The following is a 19,983-nucleotide window of genomic DNA, read 5'->3' as shown; positions in this document are numbered from 1 at the left end:
CAATTTAAACATTTTTTAGAAAACATACCTTATTTGTCTCTAATTTGTTGGGAAATGTATCATGGTACTTTTTCCTTACGCTTTCTCAAGATGACTCCCTGAATACTCGTTTCTCTTCTTATTTTCTCTTTGAAATACAAACTGTTATTGCATAGGAGGAATACTAATTCCATCTGTCTCATGAAGAATGCAGAATCTAAGTCTTTGCTAACTTTTCTCAAAATGTTAACTCCAAGTCTTACACTTCTTCCTACTACTTTTCCTTCTGTTTTCCTGAAGCCAAAACTCTGACCAAATTTTTGTTGGTTAATAACTGAGTAATTACAACCTCTTATCAGCTCAAAATGCCACCATCAAATATGTCTACTGTTTTTAAAAAATCACTTTTACTACTTTTTCCTTCATATCTTTGTTATCCATATCATATTCAAACTCCTGTGATTTCCAGGACCTTTGTAAGTCTATCCCTACATTTATCAAGCTCCCTCAGTATCTTCATAACATTCTCTTTTCTCTCGCTAAATCCATTCATTCACGTATTTATTCAATTAACTTCCTCTGAATTTCAGCAATGCCTAAAGCCCTGGGGTGGGTGTTGTAGGATATGTAAAATATACATATTTATCTTTTCTCATCTAACCCTCTCATTTACAAATCTGCCAGGTAAGTCCTTTTACCTGAAATGTTATAATCCCGAATTTCATACTTTTATCAATCCCACTTTATTGAATAAAACTGCTTAAGTAACCTGAAGAGGATATTTACTTTTATATTAAAAATCAGCAAGTTATTTTTACAAAAAGACCAAGTGAAAGAAGGGAGAAAAGGTAAAATAAAATGTAGACCATTAAAAAGAAAAGCACAGGTATAAACGTATCATTGCCTTAGGATCAGAGCTACTAAAAGGCAAGTAACCAGTTCTTGTATCTTCTGAATAATCCAGAACACAGTGGTCCTTATGACTGTCAAAGTGGAAGCCAAGATTTCAAAAATTGCCAGAGAGCTACCTTAGTTTAAGGTTAATACTAGTTAAATGCTATTCTGAAGAGGTAATTTAGGAAGAAGTCCATAATTTACCCACCTCACCCCAGTAATTTCCCAGGATCCCACCAGAGTATATAAAGAACAGCCTCAGAACAGGGGATCTGTGTTCTGCCCTGCATACCAGGTCAGCTGGGCACAAAGAACAAATGGCATGGGCAGTTTTGGTATTTGTGATGAGGTTCAACTGGACTTAGTTTTTACTTTATCCCATCTCTGATGGAGCTCTTTGTCATTTATACTACAGAATGCTAAGTAAAGAGACATTGCAATTCCCACCTGTTGATTTTCTTTGAAAGTTTGGATTAATAATTCTTTCAATTTCCTTTTTCTTTCTTTTGCCATTTTTTCCTCATCCAGAAGAATGTGAGTACTTTGAAACATGACTTTTTCTGAACTATTTTGAGAATTCTCTTCTTGCCTTTTCTTCTCTCTATTAATAACAATGAAAAAATACATGTATATTTACAATAGATTTAACAATAAGCAATTACAACCTACTGTAGCAGAATAAACACTGAATTTTCCTTTGGAATACACATATTTTTAGATCTGGCTCTAAAACTACACAGTAGGGTAATTTTTTTGGAGTCTTACTTTATTCCTTTATAAAATACAGATTAAATGAAATAAAATTGTTATAAAGTACTTTGAAAAGTAGAAAATCTTATATATACGATAGTATTGTTATTGAGTTGAACACTGAGCCATACTTCGATCAAAATTTGAGAGTTAACAACTACTGGATAGTCTCTAATATAGACATAAATTCTCTCCCATATACCGGGAAAAAAAGGATTCTCAAGAAAGGAATGAGATTCTTACTAAAAGACCTCTTATAAGGTTACTAGAAAGAAGAATAACAAAAGAATCAGGTGTTATTTAATAAGGAGGGAATGGAATCTAGAATAATTTTTAAATAGCAGAAAAGAGAAAAAAATAAACTTAAATAGGAAAAGGCCTTTAGGTAAGTAACCAGAATTATTTTAGTAACTTTGTTGCTCATCTTTCTGAGCATCCTCTTTCTCACCCACCTATCTGTTCTTCCTCATCCAGGCCATATCTCTTTCGCTCACCAGTTCAAACAAGCTCATAGCTATGGCCTTCTTATTGTAGTGCATTTAACTGCACAGATATATGTACGTGTATAAAGTATACACTATTAATGATGTGGTAAACATAGCACCTAGTCAGGAATCAGAATTCATAAGCTCTGGCCACAAACCAGCTAGTCACCTGATCTTTCTTGAACTTTTGCTTCACAGTTGTGGAAACTCAAATTGAGAAAGATGCCAGGATACCCTACAGATATTCTCTCATTCATTCTCATATATGATACAGAGGGTACACAGTGTTATTTTGTATTATTGGTGATGTTAACCTTCATCACTTCGTTAAGGTGGCTTCTCCAATATAGAGTTATTTTTCCCTTTGAAATTAATAAGCATCTTGAAAGAGATAATTTTAAAAGTAGGCAATGAAGCAGATTTAAGATAGCTTACAAATAGGTTTAAAAGGCCTATCAACAATAAAAGTTTTATTGACTTTTTCCAAACTATGAATGCTATAACAATGTTATATTACATGGTGATAGGTTATAGTGATTGTTAAAGAAATACAGTTCTAATACCATGAATCTGATTTTTAAAAATAACATTAGAATATATATCTGTTTTAAAAGAAATATCTGCTCATTGTGAAAAACTGGAGAAGTATAAAAGCCATCCATATTTCTCCCTTTCTTTTTTTTTTTTTTTTGAGATGGAGTCTCACTCACTCTGTCGCTCAGGCTGGAGTGCAGTGGCATGATCTTGGCTCACTGCAACCTCCGCCTCCTGGGTTCAGGCGATTCTCCTGCCTCAGCTTCCTGAGTAGCTGGGGTTACAGGTGTGTGCCACCATGCCCATAAAAGTCATCCATATTTCTACCCAGAAAAAAGAGTCAGTCCTGTTTCATTGTACAAGCCACGACTTAGCAATTTCTCCAATATTTATGGAAGTCTGTTACTATAAATAATGTTGTTTAAATTATCTTTCTACACAAATCTTTGTCTGGATTTCTGATAATTTTCTTAGGGCAGTTTTCCTAAGGCTATAATTCCTAGGTCAAGGGATAATGCTATTTTATGGCTCTTGTTTATTGCCAAATTGCTTTCTGGAAAGTTTTAAATCAGTTCATCCACCTAGAAGTAGAACATATTACCTATCTCACTGTAACCATGGATAAGATCTTAACTTTTAAAAGAAATGACTGGTCAGTGAACATTTGTTGAGTGCCCACTGTGAGCACAGCATCCTACTACCATTAAATGTTACTTGTTTTCACAATTTATTTTAGGTCAACCTAGTTTTTTCAGGGCTTAGGAGCAATCTGAAAAGCAAGGCTGGCCCTAGAAAGAACTCACTAAAACACCAGTGATTGCTTTCCGAAAGGAATGGCATCTGGAGGAGGCCTCAGCCTGGCACTTGAAGAAGTAAAGCACATGTTCACTGCTGAGCTGTTTTAAGTTGGGTAGAATAAGAGCAATCAAGAACACAGAGGGGAAAGCTGTGTAGGCTGATGGGGGTGGAAGGGATTATCTACTAGGTCTTTGTGGCCTCTCAGTTTGAGTAGTCAGACACTTCAGTCATGTTCCAAGGCTTTTGCAGTTCCTGCATTGGTGCTGTTTCTCAGAATAAATAGTTATTTCACTTATGAAGCTCATTTTCTGCATGAGGATGGATAATAGTACTACATCCTGTGAGGACTATTTTCATCTTCCTCTTATGTCAGATATTCTTTTTCTTTATCAGTGGTAGTAAGACAGTGGTGACTTTCCATATGATTATCAGAAAGTAAGACAAACAGTTCACAACAGGATAAGACACAATTACTGAACATGTTCAACCTCAAAAATATTATCTAACCAAAGAAATGCAAACTAACCAATATAATGCCCATGAAAAGTGTAAAAATATTGAAAATGATGATACTCCCCAGTGCTGGGAAGAGTGTGATACACTGGCCTGCTGCTGATGATACAGCAAACAAGTACAACCCATTTTGAAAGCAATTTGGCAATGTTTCAAGAGTCAGAAAAAGACCTGTGTCATTTAACTCCGAAATTACACTCCTAAGAATTTATTCTAAGGATATAATTCAAAAAAGTGAAAAAAATGTATGCTTAAAGATGCTCATTGCAATATTATAATGGTGAAAAATCCAAAATAGCTGAAATGTTTACTAGTATGGGGAGGTGATCATTACATAAATTATGGTATAGGAACTCAATGGAGTAATATATACACCCCAGGACTCCAGGCAATGTGTTAATTACAACAAGCAGAATTACGAATTAAATGTACTTTATGGTTATAATTAAGTATGAAAAGGGACCAAGATCAGGAGGAAACAAGGAAAAATGAAATTAGTTAATTTGTTAAGACGGTGGAATAGTGAGTGATTTCTCTTTTGTGTTTTGTTATTGCAATGTTTGTGCACTTTAAAAACTTCAGAGCAGTTCTAAAATGACTGCTTAAACAGAGAAACCCCACAGTGCTTATCACACTGGCTTACATTTTCCATGCTTCTTTCACAGTGCGTCTCCTCTCAATTATCTCCCTCCGCAGCTTCACCATCTCCCTTTGAATCTCCTCTTCCTCTTTCCTGGCCTCCAAAGCCTTCCTTTTCTTCTCTTCTTGCACCAGACACTGAGCCTCCAAGAAGGCCGATTTTTTCAGGGTCTTTTCTATTCTCTGGTACTCTAGTTCTTTCTCACGTCTTAAGCGATTTTCTTTTACCTTAAAGCAAATATAATAAAGATGAAGTGTGGCCTTTCAAGTAGAAAGGGATATGAAAAACCTTACAATACATTTTGAAGTTCAGAATACAACCAGTTTGAAATATTCTGACCCAGAACTCCACTATTTACTGGTAGGATAGGAGGAATTCATCTGTTTACTGGGTAAAGACCAATATAAAATTTTAGATGAAGTCAGATGAAGATGACTCAAATAATGTGGGAATGATCCACATCACAGAAAAGCAGAGAATCTAATGAGTCAGATCCCAAGTTCTGGATTCTCATTTAGTAATGATTTCTCACTTGTAACGACTGTCCAAGGTGTACATTACTGTTTTTATTATACTTAGGTCATATCTGCATTCTAATTATAATTTAAGAAAGAACAGAACTTTTTTGGAAGCCACATTGTGAATGATAGAACAGTGATTTATTGACTTTAGGAATACCACAACCCTTTATTCATTTCTATTATTATTATGTAAATATAGCAGTGATTCTGGATCATATTTGGAAATCAAAAACATGAAAAAGCACATTCATTTTTTTCAAACCTATTAATCCTTTAGAGAGCTTGAGTAGCTATGAATTAAGGAAAGGTCCTTTCCTTCCTGCTTCACCTAACTTTACCCTTATCTTACTCTCTAGTTGTGATAAGATTTCTGGTAAGACAGACAATGACTATATAGCTTATTGAACCTTCTCTCCTCCCTTTTGTCATAAATCCAAACTAGAATCATACTTCTACCCATTTCTCTAACATCCCCAGTGCTGATTACATATACCTTGATTGAATAATTTAAAGCAGTTATTTTCAAATTCGGCAATCAGAAATTTAGTTATACAAAGATGGCACACACATGTACAGATATTAATTCCGGTTCGGTTTTAGTTCTGGATTCCCTGGCACTCCTTTACAAAGTGTTGAGACACCAGTCTTTTTTGCAATAACCTACTATTCCCTTTGGAGAAAAGAAAGTTCTCACATGCTTTTCTAATTCAAAACAGCTGAACTTGATTCAATTCAGCTCTGTCTTCCATTTTAAATTATAATCACAAAATGAGTGAATTTCAGTTGTCTGGAAAAGAATTATCCTGTAACATTCACAAGAATATTAATAATATTAATGTTGCAATTTGAAAACCAAACTCAAACACACACAATCTACATGTTTATAATAGGAAGTACCACATTCAAACTAATAAGGTTTATCTCAATACTCTTGGTCAAAATCAATTATTCTTTTTTTTGGCTATTTCTTAAATAAATTGTTTCCTACCCTCAGTTTATGAGAATTATTTTTCTTCTGAAGTTCTTATATTTTATTTTTATGCTCCCTAACCAAACCACAGATGGCACCCTTTTTCATAATAAAGCCTATGTCTTTATTTAAGCTTATTAAATGTGTTACACAAAGACTGCTTCCTGTTATCCATTTTAATTTTGTTTTTCCCTCCCACCTGCTTATGTCTCATCTCCATGGTAAGACGAGGATCCTTCTGCTGCTTCTTGTCTTGGTTTTCCTTCCTTCCAAGATCTTCCATCATTGCAGAATCTACCACATTTTTATGGAGCAGATGGTCTATAAATTTTTGAACGGTGGTACTTTCCTCTTCTTCCTCCAAATAGCCACATAAATCTGGGGGAAACAGAACAACAAAAAAGGGAAATTTTTAAAAAAATTAATTTTAGTATTATATTCATATTTACATAAAGAATACTAGTATAGTAAAAATACAAAGCTGCGAATGTTCAATAAATAGTAACTGATAATGGCAACTGGTTGAGTATAGCCCTCAGCAATTACCTTCAACTAAGAGTAAAAAAGCTCCACTTACCAAGCATTGCCCTCGCCCAAGCCACTAGAGTCCTTCACTGCCAATCTAAAAGATTACCATCTAAACAACCTTGAGAACTTCAATCTAAACAATCTTGAGAGCTCTACTGCTTTAAAAAAAAAAAAAAAAGAAAGAAAGAGAAAAGCTTTATTGTGGTATAACTGACATATAATAAACTGCAAATATTTAAAGTCTATGATAAATTTTGACATATGCTAGTAAAACCATCACCACAGTCAAGATAATGAATATATCCATCAGCCCCAAAAGGGTCCTCATGCTGATTTGTAATCTCTTCCTTTCACTCCTCCCCTTGCCCTCCACTCTGCTCCAAGTAAGCACAGACCTGCTGCCACTATGTAGTTTTCATTATCCAGAATTTTATATAAATTAAATCATACACTTATATACATTGTATTTTCTGACCTAGCTTCTTTCACTCAGCACAATTATTTTGAGATTCATTCATGTTGTGTGTTTCAATAGTTTATCACTTTCTATTGCTGAGTAGTATTCCACCATATAAATACACCACAATTTGTTTATTCACTCCTTTGTTGATAGACATTTGAGTTGTTTCCAGGTGTTGGCTATTGCAAATAAAGGTATTATGAACACCCGTGTACAGTCATCCCTCCCTATCTCTAGGGGATTGGTTCCAGGACCTCCTGAGAATACCTAAATCCAAGGATGTTCAAAAATCCGTGATACCAAATGGTGTAGCATTTGCATATAACCTATATCCATCCTGCCTTATACTCTAGATCATCTCTAGATTAGTTATGATACCCAATACAATGTAAATGCTATGTTAATACTTGTTACATGTATTGTTTAGGGAATAATGACAAGAAAAAAGCTGTACATGTACAGTACAGATGGAATTATTTTTTCCTGAATATTTTTGATCCACGGTTGGTTGAGTCTACAAATGCAGAACCCACAGAACATAGGCTTTCTTTTCTGTTGGGAAAATATGTAGGAGTATAACGATTGGATCATATTATAGCTAAATGCTTACCTTTTCAAGAAACTATCAAACTGTTGTCCAAAGTGATTACATAACTTTACATTTCCACTAGCATTGTAGAAGTATTCCAATTTCTCCATATCCTTACTAATACTTGGTATGGTCAGTCTTTCAAATTTAAGCTATTTTAACATATGTAGAGGTAACTCATTGCAGTTTTAATTTGCACTTTTCTAATGACTAATGTTACTGAACATCTTCCTTGATTATGCTTTGTAGTTGTTCCAAAGATTATTGATAGTGGGGTATTGAAGTCTCTAACTACAGTCATGTATCAAATAACAACACTTCCATCAACAATGAACTGCGTGTACGAAGGTGGCCTCATAAGATTATAACGGAGCTGAAAAACTCCTATTGCCTAGTGATGCTGTAGCCATCATAATGTCAGAGCACAATGCATTACTCATGTGTTTGTGGTGATGCTGGTATAAACAAAACAACTACACTAACAGTTGTTTAAAAGTGTAGCACATGCACCACATTCTCTTTATCCAGTTTATCACTGATGGGCACTTGGGTTGATTCCATGTCTTTGCTACTGTGAAGAGTGTGTGCTGCAATGAACATACACATGCATGTATCTTTATAATAGAATAATTTATATTCCTTTGCGTATATACCCATTAATGGGATTGTTGGGTCAAATGGTTTTCTGCTTCTAGATTTTTGAGGAATACTATGCAGCCATAAAAAGGAATGAGATCATGTCCTTTGCAGAGATATGGATGGAGCTGGAAGCCATTATCTTCAGCAAACTAATGCAGGCACAGAAAACCAAACACTGCATGTTCTCACTTATAAGTGGGAGCTAAATGATGAGAATACATGGAAACGTTGGGAAGAACAACACACACTGGGGCCTGTCATGGGTGGCAGGGGGAGGAAGGGCATTGGGAAGAAAAGCTAATGGATGCTTGGCTTAATACCTAGGTGATGGGTCGATCTGTGCAGCAAACCACCATGGCACGTGTCTATCTTATTAACAAACCTGCACATCCTGCACATGTACCCTGGACTTAAAATAAAAGTTAAAATAAAGCACCCACAAAAAACCTTAGAATACTACACAAAAAAGTATAGCACATATAATTATATACAATACATAATACTTGATAATGATAATAATAACTATGTTACTGGTTTATGCATATACTAAACTATACTTTTATCATTATCTTAGAGTCTATTCCTACTTATTAGAAGAAAAAAAAAAAAATTGGGCCGGGCACAGTGGCTCAAACCTGTAATCCCACCACTTTGAGAGGCTGACATGGGAGGATTGCTTGAGCCCAGGAGTTAGAGACCAGCCTGAGAAGCAAAGCAAGACCCTGTCTCTATTAAAAGAAGAAAAAAAAACTAGCTAGGTGTGGTGGCACACACCTGTAGTTTCAGCTACTACGGAGGCTGAGGCTGGAGGATTTCTTGAACCCAGGAGTTCAAGGCTGCAGTGATCTATGATCACCACTGCACAACAAAGGGAGATCCTGTCTCAAAAAAACAAAAAAGGTTAACTGTAAAATAGCCTCAGGTAGGTCTTTTAGGGGATATCCAAAAGAGGGTAATATTATCACAAGAGTATGTGTGTTATTGCCCCTGAAGACCTAGTGAGACAAGATGTGGAGGAGAAGATAGTGATATTGATGATCCTAGCCCTGTGTAGGCCTAGGCTAATGTGTATGTTTGTGTCTTAGTTTTTTAACAAGAAAAAAAACATTAAAATGTCAAAAATAGAAAAAAGTACATAGAATTAAAAAAAAATTTGTCCAGTTCTCCAATGTGTTCGTTTTAAGCTAAGTGTTACCAAAGAGTCAAAATGTTAGAAAAAATAAAGAATTTATAAAGTAAAAAAGTTATAGTAAGTTAAGGTCAATTTATTATTGAAAAAAGAAAAATATGTTTTTATAAATTCAGTGTACCCTAAGTATATAGTGTTTTTAAGTCTACAGCAGCATATTTTAACATCCTAGGGCTTCACATTTACTCACGACTCACTCATTGATTAACCCAGAGCAGCTTCCTGCCCTGCAAACTCCATTCATGGTATATACCCTGTACAGGTGTAACACTTTTTACCTTTTATATACTGTATATTTACTGTACCTTTTTATGGATGGATATGTTCAGACACCCAAATACTTACCATTGTGTTACCATTGCCTGTAGTATTAAGTAACATGCAGTACAGGTTTGTGGCCTAGGAGCAATAGTCTATCTCACATAGCCTAGGTGTATGGTAGGCTCTACCATCCAGGTTTGTGTAAGTACACTCTATCATGTTCGCACAATGACAAAATCACCTAATGAGGCATTTTTCAGGACTTACCCCCTTCATTAAGCAACACATGATTGTATTCTTGTTGAATTATATTTCTCTCTTCAATTCTGTCAATTTTTGCTTCATCTACCTTGGGACTCTTTTGTCAGGTGTATATATATTTATAGTTTTTATGTTTTTGTGATAGATTGACCCTTTTATTGTTAGAAAATGCACTTTTTGTTTCTAGTAATAATTTTTTCTTTAAAAGTCTATTTTTGGGAAAATTAAAAATCAAAGAAAAAATAAAAATAAAAAGTCTTTTAAAATATATATTAACATAGCCACTGTAGTTCTCTTTTGGTTACTGTTTGCATGGTATATCTTTTTCCATCCTTTTCCTTTTAACCTATTTGTACTTTAAATTGAACATATGTCTCTTGTAGATAGTATATAGCTAAGTCATGTATTTTTTATCCATTCTGCCAATCTCTGCATTTGGACTGAAGTGTTTAATTAAATGCATTTATATTTAATGTAATTCCTGACAAAGCTTACACGTATCATTTTGGTATTTGTTTTCTACATGTCTTATGTAAATGGCCTTTATCAAGTTGAAGAATTTCTCTTACATTACTAGTTTGCTGAGAAGTTTTTATCAGGAATGCATGTTAGATTTTGTTAAGTGCTTTTTCTGTGTCTATTGAGATAATATGTTAATTAATATTTTTGGTAAACATCCTTTTTAATGGTTACATAAATATTTGTTCAATATTTCAATTTAAAAAAAACTCTACCAGCATATGATGATTGAGACTTAGCATGATACTAGATGATATCAACCAATCTAAGTAAAGGGACATAATTAGATCTATTAGCACTATATCAAAAGAAGTAATAGTTTCATTAGATTCCATATATTTGCTTCAGAACAAATATGAAGTACTGAAGTACCACACTTTAATAATGACAATAATAAACTAGAAAATATCCAGAAGGCAGCAACGAGGATGATAAGACCTAGAAACCATGTGGTATAAAAAACTTGTTGAGAGTACTGGTGCTATTTAATCTGGAAACATAGAACTATATGAGTGGTCAAATATGGTAACAACTCCTACAAAAAATAAAACGTTCTTGAGAGAGAACATGTTATTTTTGTTGTACCATAGGGTAAAAAGTTACTGAAGACAAAATCCTAATTCTCCTAACTAAGGGAAACTGCTATGAGGATTAGAGCCTCAGACTGGTTGAATGGGCTCCCTGCAAAGTGCAGGCTCTCACTCCTGGGAGGTGTTCAGGCAGAGGATACGTCACTACAAGTTAGGGACACTGTAGAATGATCTCTATCTGGGTCAGGGAGGAGGGTAGATCAGACTACCTAGTCTTGAAGGATTCTTCTAATTTCACAAGCTGATAGTTTTGTGATCCTCAACCTGGGGATTTTACAGAGTCCTAAACAAGGGGTATGATGTCAGGTGAAGTCACCAAGGGTATCTGAGTCATGTATGGGGAGCTGCCCCACCATTACCATGACTACTCCTATGCTCAGGGAAAAAAAATACACAGACCCTTGAGTGTATTAGATAAACACTCAGACATCAGCCATCTAACTTGTCTGACACTGGCTCTGTGCACAATAGTGGCTTTTCCCTCCTCTGGGGAAAAAAAAAACAAACTAGAAAAGTAATAACCTCCCTTATAAGTAATAACTAACAGATAAATAAGAAGCATTTTATAAATTTAAAAATGACATAGGAGTACTTAAATGTAGTCTGCATCAAAGTAAATAGTCCAGTGATATATAAGGAAGAGGCACTCTGAAACAGCATTAATTGCTATTATAAGCAGAATTATAAATAGAGTTGGCCCTCCCTATCTGCAGATGCCACATTCTTGGATTCAACCAACCGCAGTTCAAAAATATTTGAAAAAAAAATTAAAAATAACAATACAACAATAAAAAATAATAAACATTTTAAAATACAGTATAACAACTATTTACATAGAATTTATACTGTATTAGGTATTGTAAGTGGTCTAGAAATGATTTCAAGTATGCGAGAGGATAGGCACAGGACTAGAGCATCTGAGGAGTTTGGTATCTGTGGGGGCCAAGGGTCCTGGAACTAATTCCTCGCAGTTAGTTCGGGATAACTGTAATAGAATATTTTAATTTTTAAAAACACCATGAATTTACTGAAGATATAGCATAAGAAATTTACATTTAACTATGATAAATTAAAACCAATAATAAAAACTAAAACACAGAGAAGTTAAATAGGTATTATTTGTTATTCAAAACAATTATAAAGACTCCTTAGACACATTTATTAGATGTTAAAACTTAGAACAATCAGATAAGTTCTTACCATCAAACTTGTCATATTTCAAATGGTCATTGGCTTCTGGCACAAGAGTGACACTTGACACAGTGTTTTTAGCATCACCTTCTTCATCACTTGCTAATTCTTGCTTAAGTTTGGAGTCTAACCAGTCATTGACCAGCTCCTGAGCTACAATAAAACAAAAACAATTTTAAATATTTTAATTACTTCAGAGATTTTCTTTATTCACTGTTTTCATTTCTTCAATAAATATTAACTGAGTATCTATCAAGTACTGTTCTAGACACTGGAATACAGCAGTGAACAAAACTGGAAAAATAAGCCCTAGCATCATAAAACTTACATTCCAACTGAGGAAGAGAGACAACAAGTAAATAAGAGAAAAGGCAGGGACAGGAAGAAATAGAAGATGGGTGTTGTAGTTTAAATTGGGAGGTAACCCATTCACAATTGCTTCAAATAGAATAAAATACCTGAGAATCCAACTTACAAGGGATGTGAAGGAACTCTTCAAGGAGAACTACAAACCATGGCTCAATGAAATAAAAGAGGACACAAACAAATGGAAGAATATCCCATGCTCATGGACAGGAAGAATCAATATTGTAAAAATGGCCATACTGCCCAAGGTAATTTATAGATTCAATGCCATCCCCATTAAGCTACCAATGACTTTCTTCACAGAATTGGAAAAAACTACTTTAAAGTTCATATGGAACCAAAAAAGAGCCCGCATTGCCAAGACAATCCTAAGCCAAAAGAACAAAGCTGGAGGCATCACGCTATCTGACTTCAAACTATATTACAAGGCTACAGTAACCAAAACAGCATGGTACTGGTACCAAAACAGAGATATAGACCAATGGAACAGAACACAGCCCTCAGAAATAATACCACACATCTATAACCATCTGATCTTTGACAAACATGACAAGAACAAGAAATAGGGAAAGGATTCCCTATTTAATAAATGGTGCTGGGAAAACTGGCTGGCCATATGTAGAAAGCTGAAACTGGATCCCTTCCTTACACCTTATATGAAAATTAATTCAAGATGGATTAGAGACTTAAATGTTAGACCTAAAACCATAAAAACCCTAGAAGAAAACACAGGCAATACCATTCAGGACTTAGGCATGGGCAAGGACTTCCTGTCTAAAACACCAAAAGTAATGGCAACAAAAGCCAAAACTGACAAATGGGATCTAATTAAACTAAAGAGCTTCTGCACAGCAAAAGAAACTACCATCAGAGTGAACAGGCAACCTACAGAATGGGAGAAAATTTTTGCAATCTACTCATCTGACAAAGGGCTAATATCCAGAACCTACAAAGAACTCAAACAAATTTACAAGAAAAAAACAAACAACCCCATCAAAAAGTGGGCAAAGGATATGAACAGACACTTCCAAAAGAAGACATTTATGCAGCCAACAGACACATGAAAAAATGCCCATCATCACTAGCCATCAGAGAAATGTAAATCAAAACCACAATGAGATACCATCTCACACCAGTTAGAATAGTGATCATTAAAAAGTCAGGAAACAACAGGTGCTGGAGACGATGTGGAGAAATAGGAACACTTTTACACTGTTGGTGGGAGTGTAAACTAGTTCAACCATTGTGCAAGACAGTGTGGCGATTCCTCAAGGATCTAGAACTAGAAATACCATTTGACCCAGCCATCCCATTACTGGGTATATACCCAAAGGATTATAAATCTTGCTGCTATAAAGACACATGCACATGTATGTTTATTGCGGCAATATTCACAATAGCAAAGACTTGGAAGCAACCCAAATGTCCATCAATGACAGACTGGATTAAGAAAATGTGGCACATATATACCATGGAATACTATGCAGCCATAAAAAAGGATAAGTTCATGTCCTTTGTAGGGACATGTATGCAGCTGGAAACCATCATTCTCAGCAAACTATCACAAGAACAGAAAACCAAACACCACATGTTCTCACTGATAGGTGGGAATTGAAAAATAAGAACACTTGGACACAGGAAGGGGAACATCACACACTGGGGCTTGTCATGGGGTGCGGGGAACGGGGAGGGATAGCATTAGGAGATATACCTAATGTAAATGATGAGTTAATGGGTGCAGCACACCAACATGGCACATGTATACATATGTAACAAACCTGCACATTGTGCACTTGTACCCTAGAGCTTAAAGTATAATAAAAAATTTAAAAAATAATAATAAAAATAAATTGGGAGGTAAAAGAAAGCTTCACTGAGAAAAAGATATTTGAGCAAAGAAGGGAAGAATGTGAGAGAAGTGAGGATGTATAAGGTAATATTATTCTCTGCAGAGGGAAAGCAAACGCAGAGGTCTTGTGCAGGAGTATCTACAGTGTTGGAAAACCAGCAAGGAGGCCAGTGTGGTCAAAGAGAAGTGAGTGAGGAGGAGACAGTAGGAGATGAGGTTGGAGGGGTAATGTGCAGACCAGCTTTAGGGGAGTGTTTAGGGCAATGATTATCAACCAGGGGCAATCTTGCCCCTCAGTGGGCTTAAGCCAATGTCTAGAGCCATTTTGTGGTGTCATAACTGGGGGAAGTAATACTACTGTCTAGTAGGTAGAGGCCAGGGATGCTGCTAAACATCCTGCAATTCACAGGACAGCCCCCACAAAAATTCTCTAGCCCAAAATGTCAGTAGTCCTGAGGCTGAAATTCCCTTGCTTAGAGTCTTGACACTATTCTAGCTACTTGGGCTTTTACTCTGCATGCAATGGGAAGCCACAGGAGAGATGTGAGCAGAGAGGTGATGATATATTTTAAGAGAATCACTTTGACTATTAAGTTAAAATAAACTATAGGGGACAAGGACGGAGGCAGGGAACACCAATTGGGAAACAAGTACATAATCTAGAAGAGAGGTAATGGTGGCCTGGACCTGAGAGTGGAGGTATTACCAATGGTCAGATTCTAGAAAAGAATGTTTTGAGGTGGAGTTGACATGACTTGCTGATGGATTGGATATGGGACATGAGAGAAAGAAATCTATGAGGTTTTTGGCTTAAGCAACTGCAAGGATGGTGATGCCATTTACTGAGATGGGGAAGGCCAAGGATAGCAGTAGGTTTGAGGAGGAAGATCAGGAGTTCAGTCCCAGACATGTTAGGTTTGAGATGTTTAGGAGACATTCAAATAGGGATGTCAAATATGGTATTGGCTACAATACTCTGGATTTCAGGGGAGAGGTCCAAGCTGAAGAAATAAATGGGGAAGTTTTCAGCACATAGACGATATTTAAAATCATAGAAGTGGATGAAATTACCAAAGGAGGAAGGTAGACAGAGAAGAAGTTTAAGGACTGAGTGCTGAGGAACTCCAAGATTTAGGGGTTGAGGAGATAAGGTGGAACCAGGAAAGCCGACTAGGAAGAAGAGGCCATTGAGGTAGGAGGAAAATCAAAGAGTGTTATATCCTGAAAGCTAACCTCCATTTGAATTTCTTTCTTAATGCTATTGAGACAATCTCCTGAAATTATTTAGGTATGGGGAAAATGCCTGCTTTAGCATAACTTTCATCACTGTTATTACTATCAAACAGCTCTTTTGTTTATTTTCTCATTATCTTCGTCATTATTGTGATCATTATTGCATAGTTAGTTCTTAGGGAATGGGGTGTTTATATTAAATGATGCCGAGAGACATTTAATATAGATAAAATAGGAAAAAATAAATCAGAGTAATATAAACGACGTGTTAAAAGCATACTAGCAACTAATGCTACTGGCTTTCAGGGGGAGGTAGAGAAATGGAGAAGATATTTACTGAGTAGCCCTTGTGTACAATAATTCAAACATTTATGTGTATAATAATTTATATGCAAAATAATTCACACCTACTAAATGACATGTATTGGTACTTGGGGATTTACTGTGAAGTACCCCCAAAAACAAATAAAACTTCCCTTGGAGGGGTTAAACTGTAGAAATACCTCATGATGGACCACATGAGAAGTATACAAACTACCTTAAAGCACAGATTTTCACAGTATGTTCCTCAGAACACTACTTTTTGTAGAACATTAATATAGTTGATGAGATGAGAAAAAATGGTATCAACCTTTGAAAACCATGTTCTATCCACTGCTGTTCTGTCCATACACCAAACCATGTTCCTAATGTGAATCACTAGTTTCTCAGGATAATATACAGATTTCAGGATAAAAAGAGGTTTATGGTCTAGGCAGCATGGGAAACGAGGCAAGTAAACATTACTTTCTAACTGCACGACTTCTCAGAACCCTTAACAGGTTAAAGTATATTGTGTGTCTCTACTGGCAGGGTGGGAGGTGAGGTGAGCAAGATCAGCCAAGCCAATTTCAGAAACAATCTCCTTTCTCTAGCTCCAGTACTATCAACCACTCTAAACCACTCACCGTTACTGCTCACCCAGACTGCTGCCAGCAGCCTCCCACTGGTTGCCCTTTTCTCTTTTTCTCCCCTATAATCCATTCTTCCTATATTTAATTAATTAATTATTTAATTAATTTGAGATGAAGTCTTGCTCTGTCACCCAGGTTGGAGTGCATAGCAAGATCTCAGGTCACTGCAACCTCCGCCTGCCGGATTCAAGTGATTCTCCTGCCTCAGCCTCTCAAGTAGCTGGGATTACAGGCACCCGCCACCACGCCCTGCTACATCCTTCATATATTTTATAAACTGTCATATTACTCCTCTGCTTAAAACTCTTCAATTCTATCCTGTCATACTCAGAGTAAAATCTAAATTCTTTCCCCAGGCTTGGAAAGCCCTATGTGACATGCCTTCTCCTCACTCCCGCCAGCTTCTCTCTGTGGGGATGCTCCAGCCACACGGGTCTTCCTGCAGCACACCATGCCTGTCTGTACTTCATGCTCCCTTTCCATCTGCCTGGATGCTTCCCCCATCACATTGTTCAGCTGACTCCTTGCTCCTCGCTGACTCAGGTCTGAACTTGAATGACTTTTTACTACTGAATCACTGTAAAATTTTCTTTATTCCCACAGGAAATGTATATTTCATGAAAGAAAGGGCTTTGTCTCTCTTGTTCTTAACCAGTACTTCCAGTGCCTAAAATTTACCTAGCACAGAGTATATACATGTTGAAAAAATGAAGAAATAAATGGAATAACTGGAGACATAAGGAATTCAAATGGAAGTTGGCTTGTAGGACATCACACGCTTGACTTTCCATCTACCATAGTGACCTCCCTCTCTCAGTCTCCTTTGTTGGTCCTTCTTGATTCCTTCCATCCCTAAATGGTAGAGTTCCTCAGGGCATCAGTAACGAAAATACCAAATTCCGGAAGAGTAAATGCTTCTGGGACATAGGAAGGTTAGACTGTTTTTAGGGTCTCTTTATCAGGAGTAAAACTGATTTATAGACTGTAGTCAAATTATCTGTATAATATCTGATCAAATTAACTTGCTACCATCTTTGTCACAGGACTAACATCTTACAGCATTCACTGATTAGCTCTTGTATCAAACCACCTCTAGATGTGGTTCTAATTTGGGCAACAAAATGAGGCTTAAGTATATCCTTACTTGTAATATTAGAGTTAATTCCAGAGTAAAATAGCTTCAGGGGAGTAGAAAGAAAGGGAAATTAAGAACAAGAGTAAGAAAAACTTCCGTTCTCTACTTTGAAATGCATCATGGGGTTATGCTTTAAGAATTGTTAACATTACAGCAGAAAATGCATTCTCTTACCTTCTGCATAGATTTCATCATGATCCTCTATTTGCTCAGATGTTTTCCAATCTGTGATTTGGCCCCAGGGACTTCTGGGTAAATCTGAATTTCTAGTAAAAAATGCATTTGACACTGCAAATTCTGAGGCTTTCTCCACTCTCTTCAATATAACAGAAAAAAAAATCCATTAAGACAACAAATGTGTTCAGTTACAGAATTTCTCTCCTATTCAAGAATCTGATTTTCTACCAACTACTAAGATTCGTTCATCTTTCCATTTGTGGAGAAACTCTTGAGGTGTAAACATCTACCCCCAAATATTCTGGGGGGTTTCATATATCTTAAATTAATTGCAGTATTTTACCAAGTTCTAACAGGTGTTCACAATTTTGATATTTGAACAAAAGGTTATTAAGATTTAGATAACTTTTGTTTAGGGCATTAGTGATAGGATCCTGAGACATGGATATTTTACTTTAAATAAAAAATATTATATTTTATTAGTTTTCATGCCCTTAGGACTTGCATATGAATATGAACCAGAGGTGGAGTAACCACACTTCAGCAAATTAGTACTCCTGAAGGAAACCTCCCATCTTGTATTAGGCAATCACATATTAGGTTCAATACAGTTGGGATAAAAAGAGTCACTTAACTGTAGCCATCTAGAATGTTTTAACTCAACAGCAAGAGTCTAGTAAAAACATGACCAAATTTGCAGGATTGGGGGAAGAAATAGCAGAAGTGGGCAAACTGCCTTAGTGTTTTTATTTACCTGCACAGAATAAAAACGCTTATTTTAGGCTGGTGTAGTGGGTCATGCCTATAATCATAGCACTTTGGGAGGCCAAGATGGGAGGACTGCCTAAGCCTAGGAGTTTGAGACCAGCTTGGGGAACATAGTGAGACCCCACCTCTAGTTAAAAAATAAAAAATTAGCCAGGCGTGGTTGTGCACACCTATAATCCTAGCTACTTCAGAGGCTGAGGTGGGAGGAATCGCTTGAGCCCAGAGCGTTGGGACTGCAATGAGCTGTGTTCATGCCACTGCACTCCTGCCTGGGTGACAAAGTGAGACTGTGTCTCAAAATAAATAAATTTAATTAAATAAATTTTAAAGCTGGGCATGGTGGCTCATGCTGTAATCCCAGCACTTTGTGAGGCCGAGGTGGGTGGCTCACTTGAGGTCAAGACCAGCTTGGCCAACACAGTGAAACCCTGTCTCTACTAAAACTACAAAAATTAGCCGGGTGTGGTGGCACACACCTGTAATCTCAGCTACCTGGGCAGCTGAGGCATGAGAATCACTTGAACCCGGCAGGCAGAGGTTGCAGTGAGCCAAGATTGTGCCACTGTACTCCAGCTTGAGTGACAGAGCAAGACTCTCGTCTCAAAAGAAAAAAAATGTTAAAACTTATTTTATAACTTAACCCCTAACTTCCCCCTCCCAGAAACCTGTGTTCTCCCATGATTGCTGTGTTTCTTCCAACTCAGGTAGTGACAACTATATTCCTCAGGGTGAAAACTTTAGAGTCCTTAATCCAATCTATCTCTCTCTTTCCCACCCCACCTATAATTGATCAGGAAATCTGTTGACTCTATCTTTAAAATATATATAGAATCTGACCCCTTCCCATCACGTCCATTGCTACCATCTTGGTCCAAGGCACAACAATTTCCTGACAGGTTTTCTGGAATAGCCTCTCACCACAGCACTGAATGACTCCTTTAAAATGAAAGCCACATCATGTATGTCACAACTCCACTCAAAAGCCTTCAATGGCTCCTGATCTCAATCAGAATTAATGTCAAAGTCCTTACAATGAGCTTTCAGGTCCTGCCACACAGCCCTTTGTGAGCTTTCCAAGCCGCTCGCTACTCTTTCTTTTGCTCATTCTACTTCAGCCACATGGACCTCCTTGCTTGTTCCTCCTCAGATATGCTCAGTGTGTCCCCAGCTTAGGGCCTTTGTACTTGCTTC

General features: G+C 36.6%; 1 protein-coding gene across 5 annotated transcripts in view; it reads right to left on the bottom strand.

The window, feature by feature from the left end:
- Positions 1-19,983, bottom strand: part of CCDC191 (coiled-coil domain containing 191) — an 88,198-nt gene that overhangs the window by 64,344 nt on the left and 3,871 nt on the right. For 4 of the 5 annotated variants that reach the window (XM_033211223.1, XM_033211221.1, XM_033211220.1 and 1 more), the window contains exons 3-7: positions 18,022-18,163; positions 12,321-12,464; positions 6,284-6,462; positions 4,597-4,820; positions 1,321-1,474 (exon numbers count right to left, since the gene is read on the bottom strand). In XM_033211223.1, coding sequence (XP_033067114.1) covers positions 1,321-1,474; positions 4,597-4,820; positions 6,284-6,462; positions 12,321-12,464; positions 18,022-18,163 — 843 coding nt within the window. The remainder of the gene's footprint in view (positions 1-1,320; positions 1,475-4,596; positions 4,821-6,283; positions 6,463-12,320; positions 12,465-18,021; positions 18,164-19,983) is intronic. The other variant, XM_033211224.1, reaches the window with a different exon arrangement.

This window comes from Trachypithecus francoisi, unplaced genomic scaffold (assembly GCF_009764315.1).
Source record: "Trachypithecus francoisi isolate TF-2019V2 unplaced genomic scaffold, Tfra_2.0 Lachesis_group0, whole genome shotgun sequence".
NCBI lineage: Eukaryota > Metazoa > Chordata > Mammalia > Primates > Cercopithecidae > Trachypithecus > Trachypithecus francoisi.
Note: the sequence above shows the minus strand (reverse complement) of the source record. Positions and strands in the feature narration are given on the sequence as shown.